Source organism: Cnephaeus nilssonii (genome assembly GCF_951640355.1).
Source record: "Cnephaeus nilssonii genome assembly, chromosome: X".
Taxonomy (NCBI): Eukaryota; Metazoa; Chordata; class Mammalia; order Chiroptera; family Vespertilionidae; genus Cnephaeus; species Cnephaeus nilssonii.
This window is the reverse complement of record NC_137071.1, coordinates 124,077,036-124,098,642: the sequence shown is the minus strand read 5'-3', so window position 1 is coordinate 124,098,642 and position 21,607 is coordinate 124,077,036. Positions and strand designations below refer to the sequence as shown.

General features: G+C 41.4%; 1 protein-coding gene across 3 annotated transcripts in view; it reads right to left on the bottom strand.

Annotated features, from left to right (window-relative positions):
- Positions 1 to 1,735: 1,735 nt before the first annotated feature.
- The window catches only part of WNK3 (WNK lysine deficient protein kinase 3), a 121,747-nt gene continuing 101,875 nt past the window's right edge, over positions 1,736 to 21,607 (bottom strand). For all 3 annotated transcript variants that reach the window (XM_079765008.1, XM_079765007.1, XM_079765009.1), the window contains 7 exons: positions 17,997 to 18,087; positions 17,349 to 17,479; positions 15,206 to 15,825; positions 12,788 to 13,002; positions 12,215 to 12,328; positions 10,129 to 10,331; positions 1,736 to 7,690 (listed from right to left, as the gene is read on the bottom strand). In XM_079765008.1, coding sequence (XP_079621134.1) covers positions 7,361 to 7,690; positions 10,129 to 10,331; positions 12,215 to 12,328; positions 12,788 to 13,002; positions 15,206 to 15,825; positions 17,349 to 17,479; positions 17,997 to 18,087 — 1,704 coding nt within the window. In that variant the 3' untranslated portion in view covers positions 1,736 to 7,360. The remainder of the gene's footprint in view (positions 7,691 to 10,128; positions 10,332 to 12,214; positions 12,329 to 12,787; positions 13,003 to 15,205; positions 15,826 to 17,348; positions 17,480 to 17,996; positions 18,088 to 21,607) is intronic.

Genomic DNA, 21,607 nt, shown 5'->3' with positions numbered 1-21,607 from the left:
CTTCCATCACCATTTATCTCCTCTTTACTCTCTTCAACCTCCCCTCATCCCCCCTTCCCTCTGGTAATCACCATACTGCTGTCTGTTGTGTTTTTTTTGCTTAAACCCTTCACCTTTTTCACTGAGCCCCCCACCCCCCTCCCCCTCTGACAGCTGCTAGTCTGTTCTCTGTATCAATGAGTCTGTATTCTGTTAGTTTATTTTATTTATTAGATTCTACATATGTGTGGATCATGTGGTATTTGTATTTCTCTAACTGGTTTATTTCACTTAGCATGACGCTCTCCAGGTCCATCCATGTTGTTGCAAAAGGTAAAACTGTCATTATTTGCAGATGACATATTATACATAGAAAACTCTAAAGACTCCACCAAAAAGCTATAACGAGTAAGTATGGAAGCATACACCATGTGCTTTTAATGATGGAATTAACATCATTAAAAATCCCTACCTGCCCCGGCCGGTTTGGCTCAGTGGATAGAGCGTCAGCCCGCGGACTGAAGGGTCCCAGGTTCGATTCCAGTCGAGGGCACATGCCCGGATTGCGGGCTCTATCCTCAGTAGGGTGCGTGCAGGAGGCAGCAGATCAATGATTTTCTCTCATCATTGATCTTTCTCTCTCCCTTCCTCTCTGAAATAAACAAACAAACAAACAAAAAAACCCTACCTATAGATAAAGTACTGTCTGGGAAAATATGTAAGGGATACAATTTACACTGATTTTTGTGGTTTATATTTATTTTCTAAAAAAGGAAAACCACTTTAATTTCACTGGCAATCTCTCACATTGAAATAAAAAAGTGCCAATTTTTAATACAAAAAATAATCCCTACTGAATCTTGAATATTTCTGAATGATCTCTTCCTCGATGACTGTTTGTATAAACACATGCATGATCTTTCTACCTAAATTACCAAATGAACAAGTGATCTGACATCATTGATAGTCTCCTAAATCACAGTATTGTGGTGACAAGAAATGAGGGAGGGGCATAGCCAAATGTACTTTTTTTCTAAAGGTGGACCATAATCAGTCAATATGAAAAGAAATAATAAGTATGTGCAGAGGGCATATTTTGAATTTTCTTGTACTACATATACTATGGCTGAAATTATGAAACAAGTACTAGATAGAACTTGATGTAAGATGTGTAAAAGAATACATACTAATCCTCTAATTTGATGAAAACCTACTGAAAATGTATTTGGATTATGTTTCATGTAGTACATCTGACAGTACAGCTTGGGATTTTTCCCATGAGCTTTAGAGCCAGATAGACCTGGGTTTGGATCCAGGCTTCACCATTTACTAGCTCTTGTTACCTTGGTGAATTCTTTAATCTCTTTGATTCTCCAATTTTCTCTGTAAAGTGTAGATAGTAACAGACCTAGTTTATCGGATTGTTTTATGAATTAAAATATCACAGATAAAAGCCTACCTAACAAAGTAGGTGCTCAGTAAATCATAGTGACACTAATCGCTGATTGACAATGTGGAAAAGAGGTCCGACTCAAAATTTGTTGGGGCTATAAATCGAGAGATAACACAGCTTGGTTGGTCTGATCAGCCAGTGTAATCTACAGGACTTGATTTTAAATATCTGCCGAATTAAATTTGGTAAGTGAAGAACTAGTTTAAGCCAGATGACTTCAGTGACTCCGACAGTATTTTAATAAGATGACATACTCATTTTAACACAGCCTTTATTTTCTGTTTGAAAACAAAATTTCCAGGAAACAAAATACAATGGTTGGGTACAAATGAAATAAAAGTCACAGTTTCAAATAACCAAAATAAGACAACTGCTTAAAGGCAGATCACTTGGTTTACCCAAAAAAAAAAAAAAAAAAAAAGTTAATGTCAAGGATTAAAATGAAGTTTAACAACATTCTATATAACGCTACATTCCCCAATTAAGAAAAGAGAGTTCAGCCCTGGCCGGTGTGGCTCAGTTGGTTGGAGCATTGTCCTGTACACTAACAGGTGGTAGGTTGGATTTCAGGTCAGGGCGCATACCCAGGTTGCGGGTTCAATCCCCGGTCAGGGAGTGTACTGGAGGCAACTGATCGATATTCCTCTCTCTTTCTCCCCCTTCCTCTCTCTTAAAAAAAAAAAAATCAATGAAAAAAAAAAAAGAGTTCACATATACAACTAAATGTTAAATGTAGAGATGTGACTGAAATTCTGTATACTTCATAGTAAATTATGCATGAAAGTTTATTAATTGCATAAACTTCCTGAGTGGCTCCCATGCTGAACTAGGTCTACATGCTTAATATTCATATCAAACAAAGCTTTATGTGATTGAGCATGGCAGACCTTGCACTTTCCGATCAGTCACGATTTCTGCTGAGGGTATGTACTGGACCACAAACCTCAATCTGAAATCTTAAAATATAGTGAAAAGGAAATGCAACTTAAAAAAAAACAACACACAAAAACTGGAAGGATGACAAGCACACAATTAGGAATTTATTTTACACTGGCACTTTTTTTCTCTCAAGAGCCCAGTTTCTCTCTTCCCTTCTTGCTTGACTTTCAGCCTTTTGAACTTTTTAAAAATGAAAAGAAAACCTTCCAGAATGGGAGCTGGTGGTGTGTACACTCTGTTAGCTATCTCAGTTAAAAATAACTTCAGTGTAACCCAGTCACTATCCCAGGCCCCTGCCTAAGTCGGCTGTCAAGACCTGACCAATGTTTGTGTTCATCCTTCACATGTAAAACTATCTCCGGGGTGACCTGAAGGCATTTGGCTCCATTAAAGTTTCGTGCTAATTTCACTTCAAAGGATTTTAGCAAGTTTGACTGTCGCCATTTTATAGTCTGTTGTTGTTTTTTAAAAATGTCGATCCCAGAAATTACATTTACCAAATCAATTAATTGTCTTTTCTATGCCACCCACCCTTTTCTGATTCATCGGGTGGGGAAATAAGTCGCCGATAATCAGAATGAAATGTGAACAATCTATTCCAGAAAATGGCCCACATGTCATCTCCAATTTTTCTGAAACAAAAAGATGAAGAAACTGAATCCCAAACTGATGGCACATATACCTCAGGAATGTACTTGTGCACGAAGCCTGAAATACAGTATTTGTTGCCATGAAATATGCTGTAGTGTTGCACATGGTAAACATGTGGAACAAGGGCCATGTGGTTTACAAACATTTGCTGAGTTTTTTGGGGAAAAAGGAATGCATCATTTTCATCACTCGGAAAAGACAGCAAAGAAAGTCAATGCCTCCAATAAACTTTAGAGATGGGATCAAGTTATCACCAACTACAATTCAAGTGAAAGCTTACAGCTATTTCCAGGTAACCAAACATCGCTGCAAATATCTCGCAGATGCTAATATGCTGAATGACAGGCCACCGCTGTAGGATTTGTCAAGCTATTTCACCGTGGTAGTTAGTTAAACAGTTTCTCCCATAGCCCTTTAGGAACACAGATAGGAAACGCATCTCTAATAAAAGACACAAAGTTACAGGCACTGAACTGTCTAATTTGGGTGCTTTCTTATCATTTGCTCATTTGACAGCTAATTCCTACAACTAATTCTTATATTGCCACAAGCTGGATTTATTTATCTGCTCTCCACCCCCAAATCCCCAAAGCTTATTTCAGAGATGCGTGTGGCTCTCCTCACTTAAACACAGATCGGTGGCAGAGTGATAGCCCCTCTCATCACAAATTCAGAGTTAAACGCTGGGACAAAGAGGCAGGCTAGGTTAATAACCTGAAAGAATACTGAGAATCAAGGCAAAAAAAAAAAAAAAAAAAGCAAGTTTCACAGGCAGTGTTTACTTGTGCACCCCCAAACAGCACTGAAAACGAGGTAGATTAACAAAAGCAACTGGACTGGAATTAAACCTGGGGTTCTAAAATGATACATCCCATCATACTCTACACTCAAAACACTCTACACTCAATCTAAAAATCGCAGCGGAAAAGTGCCTTTTCAACTTCCACAGATAATTTTGCTGTCAAACCATTAGAATTCATGCTCGATATAAAACGGGTAAGAAGAGGATGAGAAACAGAATGGATATTGGTTATATTACAGCAAATTACCTTAAACAGAGATTCAAGACTGCTACAAATATACATAGGGTAATTTTCATTAGATTTACACCAATACTGGTTTCATGTTCTTAAGATGTTACACCCAACTTCACAAACATAGCAGCAGGTAATTCATGAAGAGATGCTCACATTAGCACATATGGAGGTACAGTACTATTCGTCAGACTTGCACTTTGAGAAGTAAACATGGCGGCTGGACATACAGACTACCCCCCCCCCCCAAATAAACGTTACAAGCAGATGACATAATAAACCCTTTTCTCTCCCACAAGAAGGAAAATGAAAAGGACAGTTTGTGTTTGGGTAGAAGGCCCTTGTTATACATACAGTAGGCTCTTGGTTAAGTAAGAAGGGAACTTCTGAGCTTTACCTCAAGAATTAACTATTTCTGGGTTGGAAAAGTACCTCAGCAAGGATGCAAACAGCACTAGTATATGATTTAGCAAAAAGTTAGGAAATAATGCAAAATCCCTATATAGAAAACTAGCCAATATTTACAGTCAAAGTGACTATAAGCTGAATCAAACATTTAAGTAATGGAAAAAAAAAATAAATAAAAAACCCCACAGTGATGTGAATAACACTGTTTTCTTCATTTCCGCACAATGTCACTGGTTGTTTTTTTGTTTTTTTTTGCATTTTTAAACTCACACACACGTTACATATACACAATGTATACATAACATATATGTTAACCCAACCACTGCAGTCAGCATGGACGCGGCAGTACACTATTCACCATCTTCAAACTTTAGAAGACTACTTTTCTTTCCAGCAAAAAATCTGAAAAGATTCTAAATACTACAAGGCACTGCAAAAGTCTGCAGGCAAACAAATGATGAATCAGACATAAAACAGAGGTGGTGGCCAAACGTGGTGGGGCATGTGATATAGAGCAGCCATTCATAAATGTAATTGTGCATATCATCCATGGAGCTTTTTTCATCTTGGGGTAGGTACACTGTTTAAAAGGACTGTGGCTGGAGCCCTGGCTGGTGTGGCTCAGTTGGTTGGCGCGTTGTCCTGGACACTGAAAGGTGACAGATTCGAGTCCCGGTCAGGGCACGTACCGGGTTCCATCTGCAGTCAGGGTGTGTACAGGAGGCAGCCCATAGATGTCTCTCACTCTCTATCTCTCTTTCTCCCTTCCTCCCTCCCAAAATTAAAAAGTAAAAAAAAAAAAAGGATTTTGACTAGAGGAGAAGGGACCTTAAAACCTGCAGTATTTTCACTTTCTGGGTCAGTGGTCGCTAACCGGAGGTCTGAAAGGTTGGCGACCGCTGTTCTAGGTTATAAGTCTCAATGTAATCACACAAATCCAAATCTTCTAATGAAACACGAGCAGTTTGAAAGAATTACAAATTTCAGGCACATTGTTTTTCTATAGATGGTAAACACTGCAATGCAAGCATTTGCATTATACTACTGTCCTAAAATCACTTCAACTCGCAAAGCAATACTGTAGAAGGAATTTGAAGAATGTGTACAAAAGATTTAGGAAGACTCATCCAAACTAGCATGTTATATGCAAAGAAACTTTGGCTCTTACCAACAGCAATTCTCAAAATGCTACCCTCCATGCCCCAAATGATAGTGACAGAATCTTCACCATGGCGAGGGCAATCCTCAGGTAAGCAGTATAAGACATATATCTTTTTAGAAAGGGCACTGAATGTCACAAAGTAAACGGTGCAAAAAAACCAAACGACACCCATCAAGTTTGCTTCATTACCTGGCAGGCTCATGGGCAAAAATTTGTAGTGGAATATGGAAGAAAATCTGTTCACAGAAATATTGGGTGAGAATTTGGAATGTTTACCAGTAGACAGTACTTGTTCTTAAGGTAAACGTGCACTGGAAACCACCTTGAAATTGTCAAGAGGGAAAAGTATTTTAAACATGTCTACGTGGCGGTCGGTAAATACCATTTACGAATTTGACTCAGGTTTCACAGACGGAGCATTAGGTAACTCTGTGACCAGCCTTTTAAGATGATTATAGTTAACCTTCTTTGAAAACCAAAAGTGTATATTTTGACATTGCCTTCCCTCCTCCTAAAACTGGATAAAACCCAGTAAAGTGCAACTTGACAGTGACCTCTCGCAGATTCTAAAGAGGTTGCAAAAATAATCTAAGATCTAAAAACAAGAGGCTATAGATACTAACTAGAAATTAGAACAACTAAAAAAAAAGGCAATAAAAAAAAGCTAAGGGCAATTAAATAGTATACTTCAAGGGTCTACTATTTCACTGCAGGACAGTGTATACCCCACATCTCTTAGAACCCTGTAAAGCCAGTGTTTCATGTGTAAGTCTTGAAACCTACAAAACCTACTGTGTCAAGTAAATTTCACTTCAGAAGAATGGGTCAATAGAGGTGTGACTTGAATCCTCTTTGTTAGGAATACAAAGATTCCCCCCCAAATGAGATTCGTATCAGCTGCAATATATCCCTTGCAAAAGAATGCAAGCCAAACCAATGCCTCTCAGATGCTCAAAAACAACGCAGTGTGCACATGAGAAACAAGGAGACAGCTGCTTTGAATTACTATGGAAATCCTAAAACAGCTACATTATCTGCAGAATCAAGGAACTGTTACAGTTCTGTTTTTATCCTTTCTTTCCGCCTCACCTAGAACAAGGCTTCACTCCTACAGCTGTGAAGACGGGAAGAAAATCACATTAAAAAGGGCTCATGTTCTATATTAGTTGACAAAAGTTATTCTAATTTTATACACCAAAACATTTCCTGCAGCATTACCCTGCCTTCTGGGAGAGGTAAACCTAAGACAAACATGTGAAGAATCCCACAAGACTCCGGCTGTCGGAGGATCTCACTTTGTCCACATTGGGGGAATATCAATTTAAATAGTTCTTATACATTTTAAAGAAAAGTATCATCCAGCTGCAGTTGGCAGCAGTAAAAAATGGAGGCTTTTCAGCAATTCATGGTAAGTGTCCTGGAAATGGTAATGCTCAAGCCGAGCTCATTTAAAGCATTCTGAACAGTATTTTTAAAAAATCAAGTATCAAAGAGGATAGGATTTGAAGTGAAAAAACATTTCTGTGCGCAGTGTTCTATGTACAAACTGCACAGCTCTACAGAATGACGAGCTATATCAAAGACTACATCGGAACCCAAAAAAATACAGTGGAAAGTAAACTCAAATGAGGAAAAGATGGCAGAACCCAAGAAGAAGAAAGTTTTATATCTCAGGTGTCCCGGAAATAATTCTGAAGAAAAGCTCCCTTTTCTTCATTCATCATTTACTCTGATTCACTTGGGACCCGGAGGGTTCGTGGATGGATTCTGCACTGAGGATGATGGAAACGCAGGCAAATTAATTCCTGGCTGGAACGGTGGCCCTGGTTGGGTAGGCATGACCACAGGCTGTTGAGCTGGTCCGGGAATTCCTACCCACTGTACTGGATACCCGGCCCCCCCCACAGCATTATACTGACAGACATGGGGCACGCCATATGATGGTAATGGCCCAGGATACGCAGGGAGTGGGAGTCCTTGTGGTGAGGAGGCCGGAACAGCTCCTCGGATTTGGGGCAGCGAAGAAATCCACGTTGGTGTGTAGCCCAGAGCAGATGGAGTATTCTAACGAAAACAAAAATAAAAACAAAAGATCAGTTTATTTGGCAGATGCTTTTACCCATCTATGTTCCTTCCGATTCTTTCTGGCTTTCTGCTCCCACGATTACGATGAGTGGCTAGCGTCTTTGCAGCACCTTTCTGTGTGCTAAGCATAGTTACATACCTTGTCTAGTTCATCTTCATAACTGCCCTGCGAGGTAGGCGTTTTCAGATGTGGAAAAAGCAGCTCAAAATTGGTAGCAGCTGACACACTAAGCAAATTCATAGTGAGCTGAGGATTTGAACAATGTTCCAGCTAACTCTAAGGGCCCTGCTAAATCTCTGTTCGGTTTAGTGTCTCCTGTCCTCATGCTAGCATTACTCTTCTATTTTTATTTCCTTCTGCCAGTCCTGGGCATTCCCTTATTCAACACCACGCACAATAGCCCATCCTACCTAATAATAGACAAACATGCAAATTGACCGTAACTTCGCTATGCCCGCGATTGGCCAGGAGGCGCGGGGGGGGGCGGGACTCGGGGTGGCCGATTGGGCCAGCGGGACGCTAAACTCGCGTCGCCAGCGGCGGCCTAAGCTCAGCGTCTGCGCCATGGCTGTGCTGCGGCACAGAAGGGGCCTCTGGGGCAGCGAGCTCACGTCCCACCGCGGACCATCAAAAGTGGGGGAGCTGGGTGCCTGTCCGCTCAGGCACCCAGCTCCCCTGCGATCGAAAGCAAAAGCGTGGGAGCTGGGTGCCTGTCCACTCAAGCACCAGGCCTTTCAGAAGCCTTAGCTGCGCCGGAGGCTTCTGAAAGGCCTGGTGCACCAGCGGACAGGCACCCAGCTCCCCTGTGATCGAAAGCGAAAGCGTGTAGGGGACCCTACACATGCATGATTCAATCATGCACTGGGCCTCTAGTCTTACTATATTACATAATTCTTTGAAGACAGAGGAGCATGATTTAGTATGGCATGGGGTAAAGAGCCTGGGATACAGTAGGTGCTCAATAAATGTCATCTCCCTACTCCCTTCTACTCACTGTCTTTAAATAAAGTCTGACATTTCTATTATATTTTTGGAAATTTAAACTCAAGACAATTATGCTTTTGGCAGTATTGAGGAAATATATCCCTGTCTGATTCTTCTTATATTGTATTGTGATTAAGCATATGTATAAAGATTACTGAAATCTTATGCACATGGGACTAATAAGTCTAATGGAAGTAAATAATTCTCAAAGGAGAGATTAGTATCAGTCCCAAATGCTTAGTTCTTCTAAAGTGAATGGTCAAGCTAAAACCATTTCAACTAAACTGAAAGTTTCAAGCCAAAGTTAGGGTAAAGTTTTTGAGCTTGACTCAAGAATAAATGACAGCTGTAACCGGTTTGGCTCAGTGGATAGAGCGTCGGCCTGTGGACTGAGGGGTCCCAGGTTCGATTCCGGTCAAGGGCATGTGCCTTGGTTTCGGGCACATCCCCAGTGGGAGGTGTGCAGGAGGCAGCTGATCGAAGTTTCTCTCTCATTGATGTTTCTGACTCTCTGTCCCTCCCCCTTCCTCTCTGTAAAAAAATCAATAAAATATATATTTCTTAAAAAAGAATAAATGACAATATCTCTTGAGGTGAAAAACCCCCCACACATTTGCTTAAGTTTCAGCAATTCCTTCTTCATATCAGTGTTTTTGTTCGGTTAAAGTAAAACTGAATTTAACACTTCTGATTCAAAAGAGCACAAACAGTATGACTGCATTTTTTATACATATACTAAAGGCCCAGTGCACAAAATTCATACACTGGTAGAGTCTCTAGCAGCTGCTGGCTGGGGCCTCCCTCCCTTCCCCCAGCCGGCCCCACCCCCTGGTCAAATTCCTGGACAACCCCAGGTTGAGGGGACAATTTGCATACTACACTTTTATTATATAGGATTTCCATGTATCCATATACAGACATAGAAAGATACCTGAAATGGTGTTTATCAAAAGCTAGTGACAATTATATCTGGGTGGTGGGATTTGAAGGCAGTATTTTAAATTTCGTATTTTTCCACATTGATTAAATTCTATAACAAGCATTTTATAAACAATAATGTGACTTTTATTTTTAAAAGACTGAACTGGATATTTCAAAAGCATCTCAGGCCCTGGCCGGTGTGGCTCAACAGTTAGTGTTGGCCTGAGCACCAAAGGGTTGCAGGTTGGATTCCTGATCAAGGGTATGTAACTGGGTTGTAGATTCGATCCCTGGCCCCAGTTGGGGCACATGTGGAGGCAATTGATGGATATGTCTCACATCAATGTTTCTCTCTCTTCCCCATCCCTTCCATTCTCTAAATATCAAACACACCCAGGCATGTGCCCTGACGGGGACCCCTAGGTGTACAGGATGACCCTCAAACAACTGAGCTACACCAGCCAGGGTTTTAATTCTTATAAGTGAAGAGAATTGGGTAGAAACAACTTACTTCATGTACTTTGTTCCAGTTGTCAGTCTCTAATTTGTGTTGACTCTGTTTAAGTTGGTTTAAACTTGGCTTAATAAGAGAATTTCCAACCGTTTCCTTTGTCCAGTCATCTACCAATTTGTGTAAGTCATCTGTGAACATCCCTTTTTTACTAGCTGGAGATTGCTGGCTTGATGCTGTATTACTCTCCGCACACAGTGGATCTATAAGGAAAACCAGGGAAACCATGAAAAGGAATTAAAACTGATAAATACTCTTATTTGAACACCAATGCAATTGACAGAGTAAGCAGACATTTCAGTTTATCTGGGGCAGTTCTGGCTTAAAGCTGTTGTCCTGAAGTAATTACTAACCATACTCCTTTTGTTCTCAAACACTTCCTCTTGTCTGGATTGCAAATTATATGTTCACCTTAGGTATAAATCAAGTATAATAAATAGTAGTGTCGCTTAAAAAATTAGCATCAACCCTAATCCTCAGATAGATACTTAGAAGAGTTAAAAAACAATCACAGGCCCTGGCCGGTTTGGCTCAGTGGATAGAGCTTCGGCCTGGGGACTCACGGGTCCCAGGTTCGATTCCGGTCAAGGGCATGTACCTTGGTTGTGTGCACATCCCCAATAGGGAGTGTGCAGGAGGCAGCTGATTGATGTTTCTCTCTCATCAATGTTTCTAACTCTCTATCCCTCTCCCTTCCTCTCTGTAAAAAATCAATAAAATATATTTAAAAAAAAACAACAAAAAAAACAATCACAGAATGTTAAAAGTAGAAAGACTCTTAGAAGTCTAATCTAAACCAGTTGTTTTATAATGGGGAGAAGAGGCCCAGAAAAATTAATTGACATGCCTGGGTTAACGCAATTAGTTACCACAGAGCCAGGCCTGGAAATAATGAAGCTGAGACAGGGACTCTCTCTCTTTTCAGTATACCATATTGACTTACAATGAGCTTCAAAAAATTAGTGGCGTAAAAACAACACAAATGTATTATTTTATAGTGCTGTAGGTTAGAAGTCTGACATGGGTCTCACTGGGCTATGATCAAGGTGTTGGCAGGGCTGCATTGTCCTTCCGGGGGCTTTAGAGATGTTCCCAGGCCTTTTCCAGCTTCTAGGGGCTGCCTACATTCCTTAGTTTGTGGCCCCCTCCCTCCGTCTTCAAAGCCAGCCGTATTGATTCTCTCTGACACTGCTTCCCTCCTCACATCTTTTCTCTGACCCTCTCCTCTGTCTCCCTTTTGTAATTTAAAGAATGCTTATGATTACATTGGACCCAGATAATCCAGGAAAATCTCCCTATCTTTTTTTTAAAAAAAAATGTATTTTTATTGATTTCAGAGAAGAAGGGAGAGGGAGGGATAGAAACATCAATGATGAGAATCATTGATCAGTTGCCTCCTGCACTCCCCCCACCCCCCGTCACTGGGCGAAAATCTCCCTATTTTAAAGTTCATTGAGCCCTGGTTTGTTTGGCTCAGTAGATAGAGCGTTGGCCCGCAAACTGAAGGGTCCTAGGTTTGATTCTGATCAAGGGCATGTACTTCGGTTGCAGGCTTGTTCCCGTGCTACAATGTTCGGGAGGCAACTAATCAATGTTCCTCTTCCACATCAATGTTTCTCCTCTCTCTCATCGATGTTTCCCTTCCACTCTCTCTGAAAACCAATGGAAAAATATACTTGGGTGAGGATTAGCAAAAGAATAAAAATAAAATAAAATCCACTAATTAACACCCTTAATTCCATCTACAACCTCAATTCCACTTTGCCATACAAATGAACATAGTCACAGGTTCCAGGGATGTAAACACAGACTTCTTGGGGTGGGGGTGGGAGGTAGCCATCATTCCGTCTACCACAAATTCTATTGAAATCTCACATACATCCTTAACGTACACCTTCAACTCCCGCCTTGACTTTGCACATGTAACCAAGGAAGGCTGACTTAACTAACAACTTCTTTATTAGTTAAATAGAGACTGATCCTTAAAAAAAAAAAAAGTACACCCCTAGCTTGTTTTGCTCAGTGGTTAGAGTGTTGGCCCTCTAACCTAAGGGTCATGGGTTTGATTCCAGTCAAGGGTACTTACCTCGGTTGCAGGCTCCATCCCCAGCCCTGGTCTGGGAGGGGGCTGGAGGCAACCAATCGATGTGTCTCTCATGTTCGTGTTCCTCGTTTTCTCTTTCCCTTTCTTCCACGCTCTCTAAAAATCAATGGAAAAAATATCCTCAAGTGAGGATTAACAAAAACAAGTACATTTTCTAATATTCTCATAAATAATAAAGATCTTGTATCAGATAGAACATGACTATATTTTTAAGATAATCTTTGTTGGCAACCAACAATAAACTCTAAATGTTAGACCAGCAGTTCCCATTAATTGCTAAAATTTCAAAAAGTACTTGGGGACTGAAATTGGGACTTCGGGTTTTTGTTTTCCAAATAAAAACATGAAATAGATTAATCTGCTCTCCAAAATCTCTCATTTATCCTCATCATTATTTCATAAAAGAACATTTAACAGCAAAAAAGGTAGAAAAGAATCTCAGAATGTGCACCTCTTCAAATCATCTTAGCTTAATAAAAAATACATGATCATGATTTTTCTCATTTTGCTGATCATTGGCCAATGTTTTTAAAACCACTTTTAAAATCGATTTACCTGTAGCAGCCGAATCACTGTCCACCTGTGTCAAGGACTGGGGGCGGCTCCGAAGTTTGCTTCTGAGAGATCTTGGTCGACGCGGTGGGGATGCGGATGGCAGAGAAACCGCAGATGACTGAAGTTTGCTATCTTTAATTGCCTGGAGGCGATCATAGAGCTCCTGCAGCTCCTTATTCTGCTGGGTTTGAAGATTTATCACCTCCTGAATATGTCTACATAAAAATGAGGCAGAAAGCGTTTTAATGGTGCTGGTTCTGTACAGATGAGCGAAAAAATGTCACACCACTACAAGTAACGGTTAACAAGGAATTTAGATTAAGAATGTGGACATACAGAATGTTTTCACAATTTTAAAATGGGAAATGTCTTCTTAAGCATACCATTAAACTAATCAGACATAAAGAAGAAAGGTCAACAAACTGATAGGAATAAATTTCTAAAACTTCAATATAGTGAAAAACAGCAAAACAAAGGTTAAAAGTCACAGAGCATTGATAATATCAATTTTTTCTTTATTATATGATGCAGGTATAAACAAGAAAAAAAGTATCTGCATTATATAGAAAAGGTTAATATTTAGAATATGTAAATAATTCCTAAAAATCACTAAGAAAAAAAGAAACTATCTTTTAGAAAAGAGGGAACGAATATGAAAAGGTGACTCCAAAGAAAAAGAAATACAAATAACCAATAAATGAGATGATGCACAACCTCACTTTTAGTTAAGATAATATAATTTTTAAAAATGGAATTAATCTGATTGGAATAAAACTGAAAGGATCAACAATATCCAGCCCAATGTTGTTAAGAAGTGGGAAAATAGGCACTTTCATATATTTTTGTTTGGTGTGCAAAACGGTATAGCTACATTTGATAATAGCAATATCTATGGACTTTAAAATGTACATATCTTTTAACCCAGCAATTCTACTTTTAGGTATTGATCCTACAAAAATACTTGCATAACTGTATAACAAATAAGGATGTTCACTTCAAGCAAAACATGGGATAAAACTGAAATGTCCATTAAGGAGAGATTAAATAAACTTTCAATGGTGATAAGCTATTTCAGTGTATGGAATACAGATTATTTGTGCAAACATGAATATACATAGGTGACAAAGTAAAAAATTGCAGCATAACATGTGTATCATGATAACACTTTTGTCAAAAGCAAAAACTATATATTTGTAAATGAAATAGGTCACAGTGGTTGAGAAATTATATTAGGGCATGAGAAATAGGAGATGGATTTTTGTAATTTCCTGATAAGAGCAATGGGAGAATTGTTTGTGATATATTTGGTCTTGTGTCTTCAAATAGCTCCAGAGTAATAAAGGTGAAAGGAGTGTCTTGTTATTCCTAATGAGAAACGACGCACAACCTCACACCGGTGTCTAAGTCAATCAAGTGACTTTTGTAAAAGTCCCCGGGGAACCAGCCAAGTGATTATAGGATGAGAATTTTCAGCTCCTCCCCCTGACCTCTGATGAGGGGTGCGGCTGGAGATCAAATGAATCACCAATGGTCAATGATTTACTCAGTCACACCTATCTAGATGAAGATTCCATAAAGATTCCTGTATTACAAGGTTCGGAGAGTTTCCAGGTTGGTCGGAGAGTGGCACTCACGAGAGTGCATGGAAGTTCCATGTTCCTTCCCCCATACCTTGCCAGTTGGCTGTTCTTGAGTTGCATCCTTTGGAGGGAACCTCCAACTTATAACAGGCTAGTCAGAAGCATAGGTAATACCACCTGGACTTGTGACTGGCATCTGGGCGGGGGGCGCAGTCTTGTAGGACTGAGCTCATAACCAGTGGGATCAGATGCTGTCTTTGTAGTTTTCAATCATAAAAAAAGTTTTCAATCATTACAATGTCGTCAGTCCTGCCCGGCCAGCATGGCCCACTGGTTGAGCGTCAACCTATGAACCAGGAATTCATGGTTCAATTCCTAGTCAGGGCATATGCCCGGATTATGGGCTCAGTCCCCAGTGCGGGGCACGCAGGAGGCAGCAGATCAATGTCCCACTCTCACATCGATGTCTCTCTCCCCCCTGACCCTTTCCTCTCTGAAATCAATTATATATATATATAAAATGCCACCAGTCCTAAATTAGTTAGCAACCTAACAGTTCTATAAGACCCAGGGCACCCCTAGCTCAGTGGATAGTGTCAGCCTGCGACTGAGGGGTCCCGGGTTCGATTTCAGTCAGGGGCACGAGCCTGGGTTGCGGGCTCAATCCCCAGTAGGAGGCGTGCTGGAGGCAGCTGATCTATGATTCATCAATGATGCTTCTATCTCTCTCTCTCTCGCTCCCTTCCTCTCTGCAATCAATAAAAATATATTTAAAAACAAAAACACCAAACTAAACCCAGGGCAACTAGCTAGGTGACAAAAGAGAAACAGTTCTTACTTTTCTCGTAATTTTTGAAGCTCCACCTTCAAGTCCTCATCCTCTACTTCGGATTCATCATCACTGCTCATTGGGGAAGATGGCGAATAGAAGAGTGAGCTCTCTGTCTGAGCGCAGGCTTTTTCTTCATGGAGTGGTAGGCCCTGATCGCTCTCCGGATTACTCTCCGCCACAGGGTTCCCTCTGTCGGTAAGAGTGGCTGAAAATTCACCATCAGAGCAAAGCTGTTTCTCAACGGTAAGTCTCTCTCTCCCTTTAAGCAGCAGTTCGGAGCCAGACTGCATGCTACTTCCCGTAGCTGAGTTTTCTGCCAATTCCTTTTCCGGGGTTACAGAGGAGACATCAGTCTCACCGGCTGTGCTGAAAGAGGAACTGTCTCCTGGTTTAGGAATTGGTTTACCTTCCTGAACGGTTTCATGAAGAGCTTCTGGGTTCTGAGGAGCGAACACAGTCTCTGGACTGTGCGTGGCAGGTTCTATTTCTACTACCTGAGCCTTTGCTGTTTCAGTGAAGGCTGGCGCTTCTTCACTAGAATGGCTTGGCGTGTCATTGAAGGCTGGTCCGTGTTTGATTCCAGTACATGTCACTTTCTCGGACTGCTGCTGAGGGATGGTAATCACCTGAGATACAAAAAGGCAAAAGTGGCTGGCTCCGCCTAACCAAAGAGCGAACCCACCAAGAAATTCAGGATCAACATGTGGCACAGACAACTGGCTGTTCTGCTTGTGGTGTACACATTGATAATACCAAAGCTTTAAAATCCCATGCATCTCCCCATATTGCAAGTCTTTCTTTTAAATTTTGTTATTTGTTGATTTTAAAGAGACAAAGGGGGGGGGAGAGGGAAGGAAGGAGAGAGGGGGGAGGGAGAGAGAGAGAGAGAGAGAGAGAGAGAGAGAGAGAGAGAAACATTGTTCCACTCATTCATGCATTCATTGGTTGAGAGAGAGAGAGAGAAACATTGTTCCACTCATTCATGCATTCATTGGTTGATGCTTGTGTGTGCTCTGACAGGGGGTTGACCCTATAACCTTGGTGCATGGGGACGAGGCTCTAACCAACTGAGCTACCCCACCTGGGCTTCAAAGGCTTTCAATTGGTCCCCTTGGGTAAAGAGCCTTGGCATTGACTGCTCAAATAAAATTCCACAATTAAAAAAAAAAAGTCCATAATTAAAGATGCCAAGATACTAAAAGACATGAAATGGGATTTATAAAAACAGGTGACCCAACCTCCCACTGTTACAGAAGAACGGAGAAGAACCAAGCAACCCTTGGAGAGATGGAGTTACATTTATTATTATTATTCCGCGCGGGGCCCAGAGAAAAATGTCTCTAGAGTTCTGGGCGAAGTCACATAGGAAGTTTCCTGTATTTATACCTTTTTACCCTCTTTGTCTCCCCAATATGGGGTTTTCCGGTCCCCTTAGCAAGTTCTTAAAGAGCCCCTATGTGCTGGGGCTTTGAGACCACAACCAAAGGCTTGGCCTGGTGCCAGCACTGATAACTTCATCTGGGGAAGGTTCAATGGCCTCTCTAGAACGGGAGTAGTCTTATTTTCCTTATTATTTAAGCAAGCAAGCATTTACAGAAGCCAAAATAGCAGGGTTAACATTTCAAACAGCAGTTTTTATATAAGATGGATGCTTCACCACCACAAAATAATGATCCCTTTCTATGTTCTCTTCCAGCTACTAAAATCCATTTCTTTTTTCTTAAAGGATGCCATTCATTCAGTCATTCATTTTCCATCACTATTTATCCCCCCTCTATAAATCCCCATTTCTTTAGACACCTTTACTGGATGGCTTCAAAAGGTGAAGGGATGCAAATTAAATATGACAATGATCTACACCAGTGGTCGGCAAACCGCGGATCGCGAGCCACAGGCGGCTCTTTGGCCTCTTGAGTGTTCTAAGGCCATTTCTTCAAAATAGACTCGTCCAGGCCGAAAACCAACTTCTGCGCATGGGCCACGAAGTTTCAATCGCACTGTACGTGCGCGCCCTCACGTGGTGTTTTGTGGAAGAGCCACACTCAAGGGGCCAAAGAGCCGCGGTTTGCCGACCATTGATCTACACTGGCTTCAATGCTGTTACCTGTTATAATGCATTGTCGATAAGGATTTAATCAAAAGCACAAACCTGGAACCGGCCCCGCTGAAAGGATCCACTCATCGATTTGCATCTACTCAAAGGCCTACTATCAGCTGCGGACTCTCCTGCCAGAGGAATGGGACCAGGAGCAACTGTGGATATCACATCATCTGTTTCCACTGTTTCGCCAAATTGTAAAGAGAAAAGAGAAAATTGGTTAAGGCTAAATTTGTGTACATTCCCCAAAATGAAGAAAAAGCAGAAAAAAGCTTAACTCCGGCTAGACAATTAAAAAGTGTTACCCTAACTCTCAACCAGACATTGCAAGATTTATCCCGACTTAGTATCTATATGAAATGAAAAAGTAGAAAATCAAATTACTTACAGAAGGAAAAATCAAATGGCAATGACGTTAATGGGATGCGTCACATACATGGGCTACGTGGCAAAAAGTGGCAACATTTGTGTATGAAGAAAAAAAACAAACAAAAACCGAACAGAAGTAAATGAAAAGTGATGTTACCTAGTCTAGGTCCCTGACTGTAAGCACACTACCTTGACGGACTTTTGATCTCTTGAAAAAGCTGGTTGACTGCCGTAGCCTGTATGCCCAGCTTTTTAATTTGCGAGTCCAGGATTTCTTGCTAATAGGATTTTTGAGACTAGGACAAGTAAAGCTTAGGCCAAAATATCCACCTCCTGTGTGCAGACGAGTGGCTCCACCGCTTGGCACAGCAGCAGGATGGGCCTCTGGATCCCCTGGAAGTGAGGCATCTGGGGACATCTCCTGATCGAGACAAAAATCAAAATGGTAAAAATTTAGGTAAGGTGTCGCAGTTGGTTATGCCATTGCAGTTTCTTGTATGGACGAATCGGTAATCAAAAACAGAATGCCGTGTATACTTGCATTAATAGTACCATTTCAGACAGAACCTGAAGTATTCAGCTTACGGAATGAAGCCTTCCCCTTTCTTTAAAAAGCTCAGGCCCTGGCAGAGCTCAGTTGGTTAGAGTGTCGTCCCCATCCACCAAGGCTGTGGGTTCAATGCCAGGTCATGGCATATATAAAAATCAACCAATGAATGCATAAATAAGTGGAACTAATGGCTGTCTCCTCCCCTCTCTCCCCCCTTCCTGTTTAAAATCCTACCTAATAAAATAGTAATATGCAAATTGACCGCACCTTCGCCACACCCACCAGCCAAAAGCCACGCCCACCAGCCAATCAGAACGAGTATGCAAATTACCCAACAAAGATGGTGGTTAATTTGCATACGCTGAGGGAGGGAGGAGTGAAGACTGAAGACATCTTAGAAGGAAGAGGGAGGAAAAGCGGAAAGCAAGGTGGCTGCCAGAGGGAAATCCCGGGTAGGGCGGGGCGGAGCGGGCCGGGCGGCAGCGGCACGTGGGTGCAGGCGCGGCGGAAGCAACGGCAGCAGCGCACGCCTCGGCAGCGGCCGCTTGCAGGATTCTTCCTGCAAATGGGCTACTAGTCAGTAAATAAAAAATATATATTATTTAGACTTCAGATAAATAAAACAACAGAATATGAATCTCCTACCCTAGAATATTTTCCCTTATAGCAACTTTGAAAAATTGAAATTATTTCCTTCATATGCACTAATTTACTAAAAAAGGTTACTGAAACCCTATACTTTTTTTCTTCTTTTCAAGATTTTTAAAATGTTTTTTAAATTGATTTCAGAGAGGGAGAGAGACAGAAACTTCAATGATAAGAGAAAATCATCAATCAGCTGCCTCCTGCACGTCCCCTACTGGGGATCGAGCTTGCAACCCGGGCATGTGCCCTGACCAGGAAACTAACTGTGACCTCCTGTTTCATAGGTTGATGCTCAACCACTGAGCCACACTGGCTGGGCAAAACCCTGTATATATTTTTAAATATATTTTATTGATTTTTGCAGAGAGGAATAGAGAGTTAGAAACATCGATGAGAGAGAAACATCTATCAGCTGCCTCCTGCACACCCCCTACTGGGGATGTGCCCACAACCAAGGTACATGCCCTTGACCGGAATCGAACCTGGGACCCTTCAGTCCGCAGGCCAACGCTCTATCCACTGAGCCAAACCGGTTAGGGCAAAACCCTATATTCTTTTTTTTAAAAAATATATTTTATTGATATTTTACAGAGAGGAAGAGAGAGGGATAGAGAGTTAGAAACATCGATGAGAGAGAAACATCGATCAGCTGCCTCTTGCACACCCCCTACTGGGGATGTGCCCGCAACCAAGGTACATGCCCTTGACCGGAATCGAACCTGGGACCCTTGAGTCTGCAGGCCGACGCTCTATCCACTGAGCCAAACCGGTTTAGGCAAAACCCTATATTCTTAAACTGAACATTTTTATTTATGCTTGTTTTCTAGACATGTAGATTTACAGGAAAATATTACCAAATCAAATTTTTTACTTTCTGTAAGCACACAGAAATTTACAATGGATCTCAAAATTACTTTAAATTCATGCTCTAAAAACTGTTAACATCAGGCTACGCATGGCTGGCAATAAAATCACTCTTCCCTCTTCTTTGACCTCCTATCACTCTCCTAAAAAAGCTAGAATTAACTGTTGTCTTCTAAATAAGCACTTTAAAAATAAGTTCCCTATAATAACACAAAAATTAATATACACAATCAAAAATAATTTAGGAAACATGAGAATGGTCACTACTAATCTAGAAAGTTGAAAGAGTATTTAAAAGCTCAAGGAATGGGATTTAGCATTTGTCTGAAGGAAGACAGCCTAAGTGGCACTAAGTATATTGCAGTCCTGGGTAAGAATTAACACTTGGGGCAGGTTAGCAGTTATTGAAAATAAAATTCTAAACAATTAGTTTTAATTTTCCAAAATCCCATTTGGAATGGTAATAATACTACCTTCATGAAGAGGAAAAATAGCCCTAGCTGGTTTGGCTCAGTGGGTAGAGCATTGGCCTGCAGACTGAAGGGTCCCGGTTAGAGTCCCGGTCAGGGCACATGCCCAGGTTGTGGGCTCAATCCCCAGTGCGGGGCGTGTAGGAGGCAGTCAATCAAGGATTCTCTCTCATCATTGATGTTTCTATCTCTTTTCCTCTCCCTTCTGAAATCCTCTCTGAAATGAATAAAAATATATTTGTAAAAAAGAGGAAAATATTCTCAATAATATTATAATGTAGAAAGTGTTGCATTGGTCCCACTGAAATTACAGACAAAACTTTTCATAAGCAATAACTGGATCAATGTGGTAAATCACATACAAGTTCTAGCCTCCTTTACCAATCCAAATTCACAGACACACAGGAAAAACAGATGTAGACATATGCATATATAATTAAAGGAGGAAAAAGCAGCCCATGACATATGCAGGAACTGTTACAAAATGTTGCAAATTCGAGTGGCAGATATGGGCAGTGGGAGAGAGTCCTGGCCGACCAAGATAATTAGTGGTTGGCTAGAACGCTTATAAAGTTCCACACGATCTGTCTTCTCTTTGCCTCTTCAACATCATATCATAACACCCTCCTACATGCTGGCTTTCGTTTGGTTCCTGGAACAGGTCTCCATCTGTGAATGTCACCGCCAAATACAAGTCCTTCCTTGACCACCCTACATGAAGTCACCCTGAGTCTTTCTATCATAGCCCTTTACTTTAATTATTTATCTTTTTAGGGCCTATCTCCCCCCACTAGGATGTGAACGGCACAAAAACAGAGATCTTGACTTATTCAATGCTCCCTGAGGGGAAGAGTACACTACTTGGGGTAGCAAAAAAGGAACAGCCAGGCAGTTCTGGCCCTTCTCTCTCCACCTCCACAGCAAGCAAAAGACAGCGGGAGACATCTGCTCCCAAATTAAGAGTGGCAAGAGGAAAATGTGTGTGGCCAAGAGAAAGGTCAGCGATGTAGGGAGGAGACAACATCCAGGAAAAAGGGGAAGCTCGTCTTCTGGGCCACCCTCTAGGCCAGCGGGCGCCACCCTTTCGGACCTCACGGACCACCAGTGGCCCGGGGACCACCGGTTGGCGACTGCTGCTCTAGGCAGCATTAGAAACAAGGTGCAATCCAGTGCCAGGAAGCATGGCCCAGCCGAAACCGGTTTGGCTCAGTGGATTGAGCATCGGCCTGCGGACTGAAAGGTCCCAGGTTCGATTCTGGTCAAGGGCATGTACCTTGGTTGTGGGCACATCCCCAGTAGGGGGTGTGCAGGAGGCAGCTGATCGATGTTTTTCTCTCATCGATGTTTCTAACTCTCTATCCCTCTCCCTTCCTCTTTGTAAAAAATCAATAAAATATATATATATAAAAAAA